Raw genomic sequence first — 19599 nt, forward strand, 5'->3', positions numbered from 1 at the left:
GGAAAAAACGGAATTAATCTAAAAATCTAAACCTCCCGTTAACGGAAAAAACGGAATGACAATCAATATCAGTTATCGGGGGGGTCAAAAGATCAAAAATTAATATTTTTTCGCTAATATTAATATTTTTGGATGTAATTTACCAAAAAACGGCCGAAATCCGCGTGATCGTGCGCTATCATGCACGCGCGCCGTCTCTATGTGCGTCGCTGTAAAAAATGTGATATTTTGCGATCTTTTGGGGTTGATTTGAGGTTAATTTGACAAGCTATTGACTAGGGTCAAAATACTACAGGATGTTGTTGATCGTTCAACCGGAAGTGATTTAGGAAGATTCGTCCATTTTGGCCAAAATCAGCATCATGGTGCTTTCCCGCCATCTGGTGGCGAATCGAGAGAATTCACCTTCAATGAACAAAAAATGAAAAAACATCTTTTCAAGCCACCAGATCTTTCTTGTATGTTAAAACAATGAATTAAAAATATGCCAATTTGTTACCCAAACAAAAAAATTGGGACTGGTAGTCCAAGGGTTAACACCTTTTTCGACCACAATTGTCTCAGTCTGTGTCCATTCAGTCTGTGTCCATGTATACGTGGACATTGAGGGGAGAATTGACGAGACGGAGATGTTCTGAAGCTACCTGACAAAAGGAAGACGTACACCGAAGAGCATGGCACAGAAAAAAGAAATAACTGCTGTGTGACAATGTGCATTTTTACGTGGACCACGACTACCCTCCAGAGGTGCTGGAGAAACCCGGCGAACATGCAGAGGCCTGGAAGGTACAGGGCGGCGACGAGAGACATGGCTTCGCGAGGCTTCTCGGTCACGGTGGTTCAAATCCTCCTGCTGCGCGCCATTACAGGAGGAGATCCAGCTCCTCTCTAGATGGGAGACCGTTGGGAAGCGACCGCGAGAGAGAGGACTGCGAACCAATGCGTGAAGAGCGCGCAGCCTCGACTCGGAAAAGACCAGCGGGGCTCTCGATATTCAGGCAAAACTCTGGGAATACAGACGGCTCCCCGTGAAACAAGAGGCCTGAACCATGCACGATCACGGAAATGTCGAATGTTTAATGTTTTCTGAATGATAGGTTCTCTTTTTGGACCTGTATACCTGTCCAAAAAGAAGAGATAGCTCTGTCCGTGTTACACACGGAGACAGGACTACGACTAAAAACTACATGCTAATTAATGTGCATTACCTAGGCTGGTAATCAACCCTCGAGTCCCGATGACCTTTGCCCCGCCCCACCTATGAGTGTAAATGGTAAATAGTGCATTTATATAGCGCTTTTTATCCAAGGTGCTTTACGTAGATCGTGAATTACACATTCACCCATTCATGCAGACATGCACCGAAGGCAGCGGGGGAAAACCAGGCCAGGCACCAGCACATCGGGAGCAATTAAGGGGTTCAGAGTCTTGCTCAAGGACACTTCGGACACACCAACTCTGGGGGAGCCCACATGGATCGCACTGGGAACCTCGTGTGTGTGCGTGTGTCTTGCGTGTACCTCTGGGAGTCCAGGAGGAGGTCTCTGGGCCTGATGACGGCCTTCATCATGGCGTCCGGTCCGGGGCGGACGACGGCGGTCTTCTGCGGCGACGTCTTGGGGCTGGAGTCGGACTCGCCGCTCTCCTCGTCTCCCATGGCCTTGACGTAGCTGCTGCTCCTCATCCTGCGACACGGGATCTCCTCGTCCTTCCCTCCCCCCGGGTAGCCCCCCCACTCGTCCTGCTGGGGCACCTGTGTGTGTGTGTGTGTGTGGGGGGGTGGGGGGAGGGGGGAGGGGGGGGGGGGGAGGGGGCATGAATGGATGGATGGTTAGGTTAGGTTTTAACCAGGGGGGCAGTCAGCCAGATATTTCGTGAAGCCTCATTTGAAATCGGTAGTTCATATAATGGCCTGTTGTGGCGCTGGACCGGACCCAAAAAGCCCCATAGCTCCATAGAGGCCCATGTATTTTGGCCCAACTTCACCTAGACTGTATTACCTTAATAAACATGGTCATGAATACTTTCTTCTTCCAGTCACTAGTTTAAAGTCTCATTTCTAATGTCATAATATTCTTTTTGGAAAATTATGGTCCCATTAATAAAAAAAAAGACCATAAAGGAAAAAAACCATCGCGTATGTTCTGAGGGGCGTGGCTACCGTTACAGTCTATGATCGGGATTCCCCTCCCACCGAGTCAAAATAAAAACCAACGGAGAAGAAGGGGGGAAGTCCCGCCTCGTTGTCTGGGCAGCCAATGGCCAGCTGGTCCAAAACGGAGCCAGCCAATGGCCAGCTGGTACCAAACGGATCTAGAAAGATGGCGACTTACATCAGGAATTACCATATTATTACAGGCTTCATTTTACGTTCATGTTAGACCCGGCGAACGCTTTGTCCATATTTTTTACAGTCTATGGTTTTAACCCATTCTGACCTGAGATCAGATTCATACGAGGTTTTCCACTGGACACACACTGGTCTGATGAACCCATTCTGACCTGAGATCAGATTCTAAAAATGTCAGTCGTTCTTCGATTTTTCAAAAATAGCAGACCTACAAGCTCGTATCGCGCCACTCGGTGGCGCGATATGAGCTTGTAGATCTGCTATTTTTAAATAGCTAAAGCACGACATGATGCCAACACCAAAATGGGTTCCCGTTCAGAATGGGTTAATGCAATGTAGAAAGGCTCTGCTACAAGTAAAAGATCATACTACTACAGCGTCAAACAAACGCATCAAAAGCATCAGATCCACAAGGTCGAAATGCTGCGCGAAACGCAGCACGAAGCGGCGCGTTTTGAAAATGGCAGACGTAGCTACACAGTCTACCATTCATTGTCAATGGAAGCTATAGCAAAACATGAAGAGGCAAAGATGCATCCGACGTTTTGTAGCTACAAATACTCTGCGTATAGCTTTGCATGATGCATCTTTGTATATCTTTTGCATCTGCCCGTGTGAACGCAGCATTACAAACTCGAAATGCATTCCAATGTGACGCGTTGGGAGTTTACAGATCTGCCATTTTCACTATTAAACATTTTGTCCACCAAGAAGTTGGAATTAAACTAAGGGCCCTATTTTTGTCAGTGCCTTCCCCCTTATCGGCTAGTTGAACAATTTTTTAATGTTTTTAAAAATAGTAAAAAAAAAAAGGGTAGGTATAATATAAGGGGAAAGGCATGGCGAAAATAGGGCCCTAAATCTGCAAAAGAAAAACTGTTGCACCCTGAATCAAACATCATTTGTATCAAACAAAACATGCAAAGCGTTTTCCGGTCGTCCTTCATCCGATGGGGACAGACTGCTTTGATGGAGTCGGTGGGTGAACGCCTCCATTCATCTCTGTAAGTTGTTTGTTCTCGACTCAGGCATGGTTGTAAACCGGGCCAGACTGTCTGTCAGTCCCATTTATTAGCAGATGGGAGGCATAAAACCTGAGGCTGAGATGGAGTAGGACCGTCATATGGCAGATATATTTCCACTGCGTCTGACCTCAGAACAAGTCAAGACGTGTACTTTTATGCACTGTCATTTTATCCTGCTGGTTCAACCCTATAAAATCCCTATTCTGGGACTTACATATTCAACAAAAATATATACAGTATCAGCTTTCACAGTAAAACAGTTTTACTACTTCATTTTTTTTTTAGACATGAGGTTTCCACCAAGCTCGTTTTCATCACACAAATAATAGTATGTGCACGTACATCATTAGCACACAGATTACCCACAGTGAATTATGATCTTGAATTATGTACTGTAACTTCTTTTATGAAGTTCGTATTATGCATAGAGCGTGCACAATTATGAATGCTGAGTATAAGTGCTGCTATTGCTATGATAGAACAATCTATGATTTGTTGGATGGGACGTGTAAGCAATTTAAAATGAACTGGATACAACTTCACCCTTGTACAACGACTCATAGACTCATAGACTCATATCTCTCTCTCTCTCTCTCTCTCTCTCTCTCTCTCTCTCTCTCTCTCTCTCTCTCTCTCTCTCTCTCTCTCTCTCTCTCTCTCTCTCTCTCTCTCTCTCTCTCTCTCTCTCTCTCTCTCTCTCTCTCTCTCTCTCTCTCTCTCTCTCTCTCTCTCTCTCTCTCTCTCTCTCTCTCTCTCTCTCTCTCTCTCTCTCTCTCTCTCTCTCTCTCTCTCTCTCTCTCTCTCTCTCTCTCTCTCTCTCTCTCTCTCTCTCGTTAAACAGTACAGCAGCAATTACCGTGACTAGTGTAGCACACAGCTGAGTCAGTATTAACGTTCCACACACACACGCACACGTTGCACGTGCTCGACGTTAATACCAGAAAGCACTCCCCTTTCTCTCTTTTCTCACCATTTCTTTTGTCATGTGTGATTTGCAAGCGAGGCCGTGCCGTGTCAGCAGACAGCCAGCACATACTGTACCCCAGTGTGTGTAATATACAGTATGTAGACATGCATCTTTATGGGCTCTGATGTGAGCCCATAAAGGATGACATTGTCATCGATCGTTAATCCATTTAGGCCTGACGTCGAGGAAAAGAAAAGTCTTCTGAATCGTGACAGTTTTCTGAAACACCTCATGTTTCTGTATCAGTGGTGCTCAATATTTCATGTCAAGGACCCCAAAAATTATATGTAATTGGCCACCGACCCCCATCTGAAAATGTGTTTCTTCCAGGCAGGGACCCCCCCCCCCCCGGCAGGGACCCCCCCCCCCCCCCCCCGCCACCCCCAGAAGCAAAGATATGAGTTAAAACTGAAAGAATATATATTCCAAGATTTGTGCCGCATTTTCACGATTTTTCAAAAAAATAGCAGATCTACAAGTTCGTAGCGCGGCACTCGGTGCCGCGCATATGAGCTTGTAGATCTGCTGTTTTTCAGCATAACATAATGCTTAAAACACCAAAAGGGGTTCCCGCCCAACATGGGTTAAATGCTATGCACAGAGGTCGGTCGAGGTGGTGGCACCCGCGCTCCGTCTATCTGTCACTTTAAGCCATTCTGAACGGGAACCCATTTTGGTGTTAGCATCATGTCATGCTTTAGCTATTGAAAAATAGCAGATCTACAAGCTCATAGCGCGCCACCGAGTGGCGCGCTACGAGCTTGTAGGTCTGCTATTTTTGAAAAATCGAAGAACGACTGGCATTTTTAGAATCTGATCTCAGGTCAGAATGGGTTAATCAGATCAGTGTGTGTCCAGTGCAGGAAACCTCGTATGAATCTGATCTCAGGTCAGAATGGGTTAACGTCCCTGCATGGCTGCGGCGGGACCAGCCCGCCAAACTCTTTCATTTTGTTACGTACTGACTTGCTTCGCTGGGATACATACTGTACAGTACGTCTGTGTTTTATTGTTGTTACACTTGGAGGTACCATATAGAGTGCCTCCAAGTCCTGACGTCACTCGCTCATTCCCTGGTTGGCGGAAGTCATTCCCCTACATGGAGAACAACATGGGGTCATCTTGAAATCCTCTCGTATGAGTCATCCAGAAATAAACAAACTGTCTCTTGGCGATATTGTTCGGGGAGGCGTTCTCCGACAGTCAGTCAGTCATGTTTGATACGGTCCGTTTCTAGCGAAAATGCAACTAATTCGGCAGCAGTAGCATTTAGGGCATTAACCAAACGTGATTTTTGATAGTCAACTCGAATACCATCAAAATCGATTTATAGGCGATTAGTCGGTGGTAAATTATGATATTTATTCCATCCAATCAAGCATTAAAACATTGCGTTCTGAAACAGCAAACATTGGAACTATCCCATTGAGGCTATGAAGATGATCAACTACTTAACTTCATCGCGACTATTATAACTATGATCGTGCGGCATAGCGGTTTGTTTTTTTGTTGGACAAACGTGGTGAAGAAACATGCAATCACGGCAAGAGCTACTGTAGTTTGACTGTCACCAAACTGGATAATATTGGGCAGAGTGAGGAGGAACTCCAATCTAACTACTACAGTAATCACCAATAATAAAAGTATTTACACACTGTAGTTGTCCCCATTGAGCGTATGAGCCTATGAGGCATATCACATTATGCTTTTCCCAAAGACAAACTGTCTTGAATGCTGCTAGTGCCACCGCCAGTCCGCCGCCCCTACACGAGTGAGGGTGACGGCAAAACCCACGTACAGTAGGCTTGTATATGATATGAAAACAATCAGCCAGGAATGGATTAGTACTGAAGTTGGCGAACTACCAACAAAACAACAGAGCTCACAGCTGCATGCCTGCATGTCTGAATATTAGCGAATAATCGGATGTCAATTAACAGTGTTTTAACTAGTGTTTTGCTAGTCGACTAGTCGACTATTCGATTATTATGTTAATGCCCTAGTAGCATTATCAAAATATCTAATGAACTTAAGACTGTGAAAATAAAATCAGCACACCAAGTAACCTCCTTTACAAGGATTTTTTTATCCGCAAGTCGGGGGGCGGGGTTTGACGCGGAAGCACGTTGGCTAGTTTTGGGTTGTTGAGGTTGTCAGCAGGAGTGTTGGGCTAGCAGTGTTCAGAGCCATTCATTAATGCATTCATTGCCAGTTTCATTGTCATTATTGTTGCCTCGTTATTTCATTAAAGTAACATAAAAGAAAGAAGGTTGTCATGACATTCGAGGCAGCGAATATTGACATTTCAACAAGGCTCTTGCTCTTTGTCAGACTCCAAATCTGAGGAATATCCTCGTCGCAGTTTAAACGACACTATGCTTGCAGAGTTACAGAAAGGAAGTCGTCCGGCCGTTGGAATGCTGACCATCACCGTCGAACAAAATGACAAATAAAACCATCTTCATCATGAAACGTGACAAACGATTTGTGTCGACTGTCATTTTATTCCAATTATAAATTGGAGAAAGAAAATGACTGCCTGCCAAAAAACACAGCCCTCACTATCAGTCAGTCAGCTGCAGCAGAAGTTGACGTTAGCCAGTAACTAAACCGTTTAGGAATTAAGGCAGCTTCACACAGTGGGGTTCTCCCCAGCGCAGATTAAAAACCCTGGAACAATTTGGAACAATTTATAAGCAATTTAGGGGGTGGTGGTGGTGGTAGTGTGTGTGTGTGTGTGTGTGTGTGTGTGTGGGGGGGGGGGGGTTTCCCCGGCCAGACGTATAGTGCATGGAAGGAGCACGTTATTCGGACCAGCTCTAAACTAGCTCCCCCTGGTCTCTAAACTAGCTCCCCTGGTGCTGCCCAGGGGGAGCTAGTTTAGAGACCAGGATTACTGCATGTTTTTTGTGAGGGTACCTACCCTAGGGGACACAGGGATATGGGCACTGATGACGCGGAGGAGAGAACACGCCCCCCAGCACCCACATCGTCCCCAGCGGGAATCGAACCCCCAGGACCTAGGATCTAGCTGTGAGGCGACAGCACTACCGACTGTGCCACCGAGCCCCCAGCAGATATGTTTTTCGTTTTTCTTGTTGGAAATGTGATTGTGATGACGGGTTGTACATCGTTCGTGTGTGTGTGTGTGTGTGTGTGTGTGTGTGTGTGTGTGTGTGTGTGTGTGTGTGTGTGTGTGTGTGTGTGTGTGTGTGTGTGTGTGTGTGTGTGTGTGTGTGTGTGTGTGTGTGTGTGTGTGTGTGTGTTGGCAGGGGCAGCTGCTATCCCCACTGCTCCCGATACCATGCGACGGCAGTCAGCACACTGCTGAACACTTTAGCCGGACTGGCTTAACCCATTCTGACCTACAAGCTCGTAGCGCGCCACTCGGTGGCACGCTATGAGCTTGTAGATCTGCTATTTTTCAATAGCTAAAGCATAACATGATGCTAACACCAAAATGGGTGCCCGTTCAGAATGGCTTAATATGTACTTTCATCCCTGACCTGAATGTTACTGACTGTAAGTGCTCTCGCTACTGAAACCGAGAAGCCTTTCCGCGTACTTTTTCTTTTCGCACTGCTAGGTGCAAGGTGTTCGCCTCGACACAGCAAGCTGGCATTAGACGAAAAGCTGTGGTTGAAACAATCACCGTAGATAAATTTTTTTCTGTGTCTTGCACCACTGGTGGCAGTTGGCCATTAGCGGTATAGCCGTTCACCTGAGCATGTTGAATCAGGCATGGAGGTCGTCAGTGAGGTGAGAGCTCATTGTCTGTTCAGTCAACTGGCGGAGGGAATGTCCCGCGGGCCCTGATGCGAGATTGACAGCACATCCCTCCACCCCCCTATTACCCCCCCCGCGCATTGAACGCCAAACGGGACCGTAAGACTTCCCTCAACGTGGCTCAGCTGCAGCATGGCTGAGGCAATGAATAATACATACTGTAGGCTCACAGGACGCGCATCGAAAAACACGTTGCATATGGAAGGGCCCGTGAATTGGTCGCACGTGACTACACCTCGATCGTGGTGGTTCATGCTATGCGTCCCGTGGCCCAAATTGAGCAGACCTGGACCTTAAGTCAGAGCATGAGAAGTAAAGGAAGTGGTTCAACCGTTCAATACCCGACCGAGTAATAACAAAGAATATAAAAATAGGCCCATAGGGTCTGCAGCATGAGGCCCATAGGGTCTGCTCCATGAGGCCCATAGGGTCTGCAGCATGAGGCCCATAGGGTCTGCTCCATGAGGCCCATAGGGTCTGCTCCATGAGGCCCATAGGGTCTGCAGCATGAGGCCCATAGGGTCTGCTCCATGAGGCCCATAGGGTCTGCAGCATGAGGCCCATAGGGTCTGCAGCATGAGGCCCATAGGGTCTGCAGCATGAGGCCCATAGGGTCTGCTCCATGAGGCCCATAGGGTCTGCAGCATGAGGCCCATAGGGTCTGCTCCATGAGGCCCATAGGGTCTGCAGCATGAGGCCCATAGGGTCTGCAGCATGAGGCCCATAGGGTCTGCTCCATGAGGCCCATAGGGTCTGCAGCATGAGGCCCATAGGGTCTGCTCCATGAGGCCCATAGGGTCTGCAGCATGAGGCCCATAGGGTCTGCAGCATGAGGCCCATAGGGTCTGCAGCATGAGGCCCATAGGGTCTGCAGCATGAGGCCCATAGGGTCTGCAGCATGAGGCCGCTTGATATACTGTAGCCTTAAGGCCTATTCATATTCCAGTTTTAGGCGATAAGGAGACCACCAAAACGGTGTGTCGTATCTGGGAACCATCATTCTTTGCATATCTCATGTTTCTTACTAGCTGACTGAGTTAATATGCAAGGCAGTTATTCTCAGAGGCCTGTCTTTGATATTTAAAGTCAAGGTGTCGTTGGCCTGTTCACATGCCTTTTGTTTCCAATATGAAGTATATTTTACTCCCACCACACTAACTAAAACTAGACTACTAGAGACAAAAAGGCTAAATGAGTTTCTCTATACTAAATAGCAAACTCCAGACTGTAGGCCAAAGCATCAGACGATCAGAGATTCGGATGAAGGAACACGCAGGCAGAGATGTGAACTGAAGTGTAGATTTGTATTTATTGCAACAACCGAGACCAAAAAACAGCAGAGCTTCCCGCGGCCCATGAGCTGTGGGCCGCGGAGCACAGAGCAGACTGACTGTGGGTCAGCCTGCCCAAACAAGACTCCCTCAACATTGTATTTACAGGACATTATATGCAGTCTAACATCAAACAGTTGGGTTTCTGGGAGGGGTTTTAAACTTTAACATATCAACAGTGGCATAGAAATGCATACAGAGTGGTCTCTTCGTTGAAACAATAGTATGCAGATCAACAACTTGCATAGGAATATGTTTTGTGTTTTGATTCACACCTGAGAGTAGCTTCACAGGAGTAATGAACAATGCAGAGTACTTGACTGAATAGCTAGACAGACAGCCGTCTCTTGAATAGACAATTGACTTAGGCCTACTTAGCATCAGTGCAGTAACATTTGACTTTAGCACGGAAATGTAGTTGATTATAGCATGATATAGTATAAAGATTATTGTCCAGATACGACAGGTGGTTAGCCAAAAACAGAGCGAAGTGCTGGGGAACTACAAAGTTGTGTCACTTAGCAGCACTGCGGTGTGACGCCATGTTGTAGTGTTCGGTGGTCACCTTATCACCTAAAACTGTGAACTGGAGTATATGAATAGGCCTGGATAGAAACTGGAGTATGAATAGGTCTTTAGACTCTTCTAGTCTGGTTTGTTTTTTTGTTTGTTTTGCACTGGTCTGTATTTTAAATAGATTTACCACGATGGTTTGCCGGTGACAGATCGTATGTCAGTAGATAAATGTTCACTTTAATGTCAGAGCCAGTGTTGTAAAGTAACTGTATTTACTCAATTCTGTACTTTTATTTCTACTCCACTACATCTCAAATAAAAGGCAACATTGTTCCTTTTTACGCTACTGTACTGTACTTATTTGAGAACGTTATAGTTACTTTGTAGATTCTGACTATTATTATACCACTTCAGACCTATATATACTTTGGCAATTTGAAAATTGCCAATCTACAAGCTCACCACACGTCGCAACATTTTTCAAAGGATTTGTATACATAATAAACTTGTGAAATGGGACCTTCTGCGTAATGAGTACTTTAGGTACATTTTGATGATAATAATTACTGAAGTACATTTATAATACCGAACTTGTAAGAGACATTTGTATTTAGCATTTTCTATATAATAATAGGGTACTGGTACTTAAAATGTGAGTCACTGGCGGTGACCGGCCGTATATACATCAGTAGATAAATGTCAGGGCATTAGCAGATACTGTAGCGTAGCAATCATCCACAATTCCACATCTCAGCCATCGCCGTGCCAAGTAATACATACAGTAACAACAAGGTCTTTGATGGAAAATGTCACACATTGAAACATAACAGAGTGAGCGTTTCGCGCTCGCCGGCCGTTCTCGGAAAGCCCCGCTGTGATTGGCTGGTATTAGGGATGGGTTCGATTAATCGATTATCGTTGATAGGACCCGAAATCGATTATGAAAATTAATAATCGATAATCTTTTTTTTTTCTTTAAAAAAAAAAAAAAAAAAAAAATGAAAATCTGTTGGAAAGGCAATATTGTCATCCAAACAGGACAGGGCTATAGGCCTACCAAAGTGTGCCTGGGATGTGTCTGTGTAGCTGCATGACTGAGTGGAAATTGATTCCAATCAAGATACAGGTTTGGAGGATTTAGCAGGTGTTGGGAATTTACCTAATCAGGCCTAGGCTGGGGTTGCTATGGTGATCAATTGGATCAACAGTGGTCCTCATTTAAAAGATGGAGTTAGTAACCAAATGGACCCTTATTAACTCTCAAGAGTTACAATTATTGTTAATCAACTACATCAGGGGTTCCCAAACTTTTTTGACTTAGGTACCCCTTGGGGGGAAGATTTTTTTTATTTGTAGGGTTCATAAAAAAAAATAAAGAAAAAGGAAATTATATTAAAAAAAAAAAAAAAAAAAAAAGCCCCCCCCCCCCCCAAAAAAAACCGATTAATCGTTAATATTGAATTATACAAATCGATTTTCATTTTGGACACATTTACACATCCCTAGCTGGTATATAGTTGAAGACCCACAAAGCTGGGTTTGAAGACGGCATGTGATGTACAGCGTCACGGCCACAAAGCACACGCCGTGCTCACATTTGCATTGTGGGGCCTGGGCCTCGGCTTAGCGGTCCAGGCACCTTGGCTGGTAGCCTGGGGTCCACCCATGCTTTCTATGGCATATAGGCAGCTGGGAGAATCTAGACGCAGCTGCGCGACATGAGACTAATTAACCCATTCTGACCTGAGATCAGATTCATACGAGGTTTCCACTGGACACACACTGGTCTGATTAACTTAACCCATTCTGACCTGAGATCAGATTCTAAAAAATGTCAGTCGTTCTTCGATTTTTCAAAAATAGCAGACCTACAAGCTCGTAGCGCGCCACTCGGTGGCGCGCTATGAGCTTGTAGATCTGCTGTTTTTCAATAGCTAAAGCATAACATGATGCTAACACCAAAATGGTTTCCCGTTCAGAATGGGTTAATTAGAGTGACAGAGAGAGAGAGGAGTGTGTGTGTGTGTGTGTGTGTGTGTGTGTGTGTGTGTTTGTGTACGTGTGTGCGTGTGCGCGTCAATTTAACAAAGGTGCAGACGATCAGAAATCAGCAGAGAGTGATCGACGTTTGCGCTACTCCATGCCGAATTGAAGTGGTCTCGGTCCCAGACTTTTATGGGAATAAAAAATGTCTGTGTTTCCGAGGTTACTTGGCTGGTAATCCAGCATGACAGTGTGTTGCGGGTTCGAGTCCCGATCCCTCTCCCCGTTTCCTGTCTATACCTACTATAGCGTCAATAAAGACAAAAATATCTTAAAAAAATCACACCTGTGTGAAGTGAGTGGTGCAACTTGGTGTGGGGGTTCCCGACCCACAGGTCCCTCTACTGTACTGTACTGTACTGTGCTGTCACTGTACTGTACTGTACTGTCACTGTACTGTACTGTCACACCCCAAATCATCATATATACATGGGCAGAGCTTGAGGGGGTTCAGGGTTTTTTTTTTTTTTTTTTAACTTAACTTCTGGCTTCTGACTGTAGTTTGTAATCATCTCTCTTATCATGATATGATGACTCGCTGTACGGCTGTAGTGCATGTGTGTATGTGTGTGAGCTGCTGTACTACCTAAATAACTCATTTTTAGGGGTCAGGGCATTGTAAAAACGCTAAAATAATAAAATAAAGGTCAAAACTATCGGGTGTCATTGGCCAAGCAGTCGCACCCCCAGGCGTCACCCAGCCTGCCAGCCAGCCAGCCAGCCAGCCACCCACACACACACATAACTCCGTAAGGGAGTGGTTGCACCACTCAAAAATAAATAAGATAATGGATTGTGATCATTTGCATTTTGCTCAAATTGTGGCCGTGGAAAATATCATAAACGGTTATATTATTAAAAAGGCAAAGCATGATCATCTCAAGCTCTGACCAGTCATCATCAAGCCAATTGTACTGTCAATGTACAGTACAAGTACATGCTACTATAATCTAAATTATAGTAGCCTGGAAACCAGACAAATGTGCCACAGGAAAAGAATTTTTTCTTAGCAGATTGGGTCTGCTATTCAGTTTTAACCCATTCTGAACGGGCACCCATTTTGGTGTTAGCATCATGTTATGCTTTATCTATTGAAAAATAGCAGACCTACAAGCTCATATCGCGCCACCGAGTGGCGCGATACGAGCTTGTAGGTCTGCTAAAAAAATAATAATCGAAGAACGACTGACATTTTTAGAATCTGATCTCAGGTCAGAATGGGCTAATCAGACCAGTGTTTGTCCAGTGGAAACCTCGTATGAATCTGATCTCAGGTCAGAATGGGTTAATTACATTTTGCTCACCCCAGAGTTGTGGGTGACCAATATTAAAAAGAGACTTTTTTTGCTGTGACGTTGGAATCTGTTTGTAGCTCCGCCCCTTAGAAATACAATCTTCCACACCGAAGTTCCAGACTAATATCTAGCAATTTTAGCCTGGCCATGCCAGGCTAAAATTATAGTAAAACTATTCAGATGTCAAATTTAAAACAATCAATCCTGGAGAAGAAGGTAAAAACATGCACACAGTGGTTTAAAGCTCCCAATATGTATTTTATTTAATGGCAAACGTCAGGCAAATATAAAAGTTTATAATGTCGAAACGTTGCGGTATTATTAAAGAACATACATTTTGGGAGCTTTAACCCATTCTGAACGGGCACCCATTTTGGCGTCGGCATCATGTTATGCTTTAGCTATTTAAAAATAGCAGATCTACAAGCTCATATCGCGCCACCGAGTGGCGCGATACGAGCTTGTAGGTCTGCTATTTTTGAAAAATCGAAGAGCGACTGACATTTTTAGAATCTGATCTCAGGTCAGAATGGGTTCATCAGACCAGTGTGTGTCCGGCGGAAACCTCGTATGAATCTGATCTCAGGTCAGAATGGGTTAAAGAACATACATTTTGGGAGCTTTAAACCAGTGTGCCGATGTTTTTGTTTTTTCCCTTTTTGTTCTTCTTCTCCTTGACATCTCCCTCGATGTCCAGCACCATGGCCTAAATAGCAGGTTCTGGACTGGCTCCAAAAAGAATAATTTTAGCCTATCGACACACGGGCCCACCACAACCGGCACGTAGATAGCAGAATACCGCACCGCTCCGTCGATGCGCACACACAAACAAACAAGCCCTAATACCACCACTATTTTTAGACTGGAAAAACACCCCTCCAACATCCTACTGATAATTGACGTAATGATCTTAAAATGGCCATCAGCCCATTCAACGATCGGCACCACAGGCTTTTGCCCGCTATGCCAAAAGGCCGGCCAGTCCGCCACTGGGTACAAGATGTGCACACAATCTCCTCCTGTAGAGTGTCTCACATGCAGTACCTAATGGAGCCTAATGGGTCCATTTGGTTTCATTTTACACTCTCATGAGTGAAATTAGTGTTAAACATATACGTTGCTTAATTTACAAGAAGTCTACACAATTACAGAATGTATAGAATAATCTTTATTTTGAGCAACGTTTTCCCTGCTATCTCTCCTACGGTACCAACGTCAAAACACCATGCACTTGTGGACAAAATCTTTGGTCTAAGGGGCTAACTCTCATCAAATGGTGGTCCGTGGCTCAGCAGTTGAGACGAATAACAGTCTAAGTCCACACTAAGTATCCATAATGTATAAATCATGGATTAGGGGTCAGGACAGCTAGGCCTTTTCGGGGAGGGGTCAGAATACATTTTGGACTTGGACTGTTATTCATCTCAACTGCTCTGGGCCTTGATATGAAAAGGGTTGAACATCCATTAAGACCTGAGGCCGATTATCAAAATTAGCAGTTAAACCTGTGTGTGTGTGTGTGTGTGTGTGTGTGTGTGTGTGTGTGTGTGTGTGTGTGTGTGTGTGTGTGTGTGTGTGTGTGTGTGTGTGTGTGTGAGTGAGTGTGTGTGTGTGTGTGTGTGTTTGTTGTTGCACGCACGCACGCACATGTGCATGTGTGTGTGCATGACTGTTTGTGTGCAGCCAGCTACATGCACAAGGAGTAATGTTGACACTGTTGAGTTACTGATTTCTCAAGCACTTTCTTGACGTGTGTGCGTGCGTGCGTGCGTGCGTGCGTGCGTGCGTGCGTGCGTGCTGTGTGTGTGTCAATAGATGCTAATCCACTCATTTACTTTGAGGTACTATACATTGTTCCCTACAACAAGCTACTTAAGTGGCTATTTAGCGTGTTGTTTGTTGACTAGAGTTTATGTTTATTCCAATCCTGCACTTGCATGTGTAATGGCTAAATCGTATTTGTGTAATTGTGTGCAAAGAAACCCACCATTATGTAGGGATGACGCTTTGTGCTGTGCTGGGTGCGTGGGTGGACGTGCGTGCGTGCAACTTTGTTTGTGCAGTGTGTGTGTGTGTGTGTGTGTGTGTGTGTGTGTAGCTACCTGTGCCAGACAGTAGGGTGTTGTCAACTTGTCAGAACAAAGGTGTCTCTGTAACAGCTATGGATACTTTTTGTCATGTCATCTCACACCCATTATTACGCACGCGCTTTTGTACGCGTTTAGATTGGAGCTTCATGCAAGTCCTTTTTTAAATACCTTTTTTTTTACTAGGTAGATTTGAAAGGCCTGTAGCGACTGCAGGGGTCGCAAATTAGCCTCGGCTATACTTTTGTATATTGATACATTGTTTTTTTTGTATTGTCCCTGTCAAATAAACATCATTTTATGACTAAAATAAATTACAACCTAAATGGATAAAGTGGTTTAAATGATTGTGATGCTGTATTAACACCTTTTTTGTTTTACTGTGGTCTCCCCAAGGCTATATGCAGAGAGGGGTTGAAACAGCACAGCACGTCCCCTTTCCACCCAGACTCTAGCCCAGTAAGGCCTGAAACAGTTCTCTGAAAAACCTGTTTCATTATATACATTTAGCATGCTGACTTCCATCTCAAAATATTCTCTTCCAGACTTGCACTCATTTTCACGATTAAAAATAAATAAAATAGCATGTATAATACTTTCATGTATAATACTTTCAGCTAAAATATAAAATAATGGTTAAAATTACTTAAAGGTATATTCAGTGATTTCACTCAAAAAACCTTAGGTTTCGTTTTTGGCTGTGGGACCCAGCCTTTCGTCCAATCAGGATAGAGAGTCAAAAACGAAACCTAAGGTTTTTTGACCCCCAGGGGTTAACTGGGGACAGGGAGGAACTCCTTATATGGCCAGCACACTCTATAGTAGGGAGGATTATCACAACAAAACAAAAAAAGAAGTGATATTTGAATTAAGTGAAATCACTGAATATACCTTTAAAAGCTAAAGCGACACAGATGCTTTCCCGCTCTTAATGGGCTATAGCAGAGTGGAACACTGAAACACAGACAGCACATCACCCGGACCCCGAGCTGCCAGAATGGAAACCTTTCCAGCCAGACGCTAGCAGATTGAACATGGTGTCATGCTGGCCTTCCCCAATCACCGTCACCAAAGGTCAGGGAGGAGAGAACGAATGAGTTGGCGTCTATAGCTCCTCGCCTCAGCTCATCTACACTGCCTTCTCCAGGGGGAAGAGAAACAGCAGCATGCCAAGAACGCTTTTATTATGGAGGATGAGGAGAAGGGCAATGACTGATGACACTGGCAAGGAGCTGCTTTTGTTGTTTGGAAATGAAAAAGTTACAAACTAGGGCCGGGACTAATTGCGATTAATTTAGATTAATTAACTACAGAAAAATTAATCGCGATTAACTACAGATAAATTAATCGCACCTTTTTTTTCACTGCGGAACGTTTCTCACTGGGCGCTTTTCTATAGTACTGAAAACTGGAAATAATAAAAAGTCACCCCATTTTGTGTTGCCTAGAACTGGAGGTCTGACAAAAAACAGTAACAATATGAAGTAAGTACAGCTTTGTGATGTCACTGAGATGTACTTGTTACTGTTACTAAATTTTGTTCAGACCTCCAGTTCTAGGCAACACAGAATGGGGTGACTTTTATTATTATTTCCACAACAGGTATATTAATGACAGTAAAATGTTGAAAATGAGTGGTATCCTGTAGTCACTATTCATTGATTCACTGGGATACCAAAAAACATTAAAAAAAAGGTTTCTCACTGTTCTCGGGTTGAATATTGATATGCGATTAAAATGCGATTAATCTAGATTAATTAATCGCAAAGCCTCTGATTAATTAGATAAAAAAAATTAATCGAGTCCCAGCTCTAATACAAACACATGATTGCGATGTGATTGTGTTGCAATCATGTGTTGTTTTGATTTAAGAAAATCACATTCTGCATTCATAACAAATTAAAGGCTCTAATGACTTTGGCAGTGCTGTCTAGAACAGGGTTTACCTGTATTAGGTTTAGTCACTCTTAGTCATTTGGAAAAATGCTTAATTAGTCTTAGTCAGTCTTAGTCATTTCTATCCTTGATAGTTTTAGTCGACGGAAACTCCTAAGGGTTTTAGTCCGTTTTTTGTCATTTTAGTCAAAGGTTTTAGTCCAGTTTTAGTCAAAATTAAAAAAATGTCTTTAAATAAAATGTCTATAGCGTACAGGTATTAATTAGAGCTGGAACTCGATTAAAAAAATTAATCTAATTAATCAGAGGCTTTGTAGTTAATTAATCTTGATTAATCGCATTTTAATCGCATATCATTATTTGACCCAAGAACTGTGAGAGAGCCATTTTTTAATGGATTTTGGTATACTAGTGAATCAATGAATAGTGAATACATAAGTTTAAGCAATAAAACATTGTTTTTGTATTAATATCTCAAAATTAATAATTTATATAGAGCTTTTCTGAGTACCCAAAAATGCTTTACAAGGGGGACATGATAAATCAAAAACAACCTTATTAAAGGAAAAACACTAAGTAAATAAAAATAAATAGCTGGGGAAAGTAATATTGAAGGTTTGGATGGTGGGGGCATGTCTCTGAGAGTTTTGGGAAATGCATTCCACAGGGTTTGGGGGGGGGCTTCAATTGGTGCAGCAAATATGTGACATGACCATAAAAAAACACCTCTGTGTTTCTTCCGTGGACATACAGTAACAGCCATAGCAGATTTTACATTTTATTTGGCCATAACCGTTTAGTTAGAAACCATGTCATCTGGTCGGGTACTTGAACTGCTACTGGGAGTTGGAATAACATTAGCTCTGATCCATAGTGTTAGAAGGAGGAAAGTAGGCTTTCACATCTTTTTTATGTTAAAAACGAGGGGCTGCACAGCCTGCACTTCCGCGGGTGTGAGTGAGGGGAAAGGATACAAATTAAGTACCATAGAACTCCTGAGTCCTAACTACGCTATCGACCAGAGCTACTGTTGTTGATTGACGTTAGCTTCCAGGCTAGGCTCGGTGCAACATGTTTCGCATTGAGCCGATACTGGAGGCTTGACGAGGTGCGGTGACGTCGTCGTTTACGTTATCGCCAGTCCTGACGAAAACAACACTGCTACTTTACTTTATTTTGTCTCCCTTTGGAAGAATTTGTCTTGGAGACAAGGACCAGCTGCATTTATACCACAATAAATACAATACAATAAAAACCCCACTAAGACACATGGTGACACATGTACCCTCAAAGGAAACAAACAAACAATGATTTGTTCCATGGATAAGGGAGCCGTGTGTTGGTTCAGGTTCAGCACCATGGACAGAGAGAGAGTGTTCACGCTGCACTGCTCAGTCAGCACCATGGACAGTTCCACTCTGCTACAACCTAGCATTGCAACCCACAGCTTACTCTTACTGTATTTATTGTGACTACAACATCTGATTGCATTAAACAATGTTAAAATCACTTTGCCACTCACATGCCTTCTATATTGTTTTTAGCCAACACACAGACGTAACGGGTGTTCAATAGCATTGATTTATCAGTAGGGCTGTCACGATTCGCCTAGTCCACGATTCAATTCAATTTTCGATTTGAAGCTCACGATTCGATTCGATGTTCGATTCGCTATCACGATTCGCCTAGTCCACGATTCAATTACATTTTCGATTCGAAGCTCACGATTTGCTTCGATTTTTTCAATCTATTTTTTTAAAACCTCCTTTTTCAGCATTGAGAGATTAATAATTATAATTTAGGCCAATATCTTGATTTGTAAAGAAAAACACTTGTTTCCCAATAAGTCACTTTTATTTTCTATAAATAACAAATCAGAATGAGAATAATAAAAGGTTTAACAACTTTGGGTTTTATGCCCTAACATTTTTTTTAAATGTTTCTTTAAGATTAGATGACTTGTAACATTCTTGTTAAGCTCTAAGTAAGTAAAATAAAGGGGAAAAAAGACAAATAGTAGGCCTAAATACAAAGTTCAACCAAACAATTACATTATTCTAGCCTAAATCACCCTTCAGTGATTTGTGCCCTCACTTTATCATACATGCCAGGCAACACACGTGTGGTCATATGCGACCTGCATGGCATTTTGTAACGTGGTTCTGCAACTCTCATTAAATATTGAAAGCCAGCGTTTTCCACCATTGAAAGTGGTCGCATCATCGCATGTCTGCAGCTATGCAGACCGCAACCGAATTAGCTGAGAGCTTTTCTCTATAAGAATCTAGAATAGTTGGCTGTGT

The 19599-nt window shown here is 43.5% G+C and overlaps 1 protein-coding gene across 1 annotated transcript in view; it reads right to left on the reverse strand.

Moving 5' to 3' along the window:
- The window catches only part of LOC310877772 (uncharacterized protein), a gene marked incomplete at both ends in the record, with an annotated part of 412147 nt that overhangs the window by 108983 nt on the left and 283565 nt on the right, over positions 1–19599 (reverse strand). Inside the window, one exon of the mRNA XM_083791721.1 lies at positions 1521–1753. Within this exon, the coding sequence (XP_083647847.1) occupies positions 1521–1753 (233 nt within the window). The remainder of the gene's footprint in view (positions 1–1520; positions 1754–19599) is intronic.

Source organism: Protomyctophum parallelum, assembly GCF_964188405.1.
Source record: "Protomyctophum parallelum genome assembly, chromosome: 20".
Classification (NCBI taxonomy): Eukaryota; Metazoa; Chordata; class Actinopteri; order Myctophiformes; family Myctophidae; genus Protomyctophum; species Protomyctophum parallelum.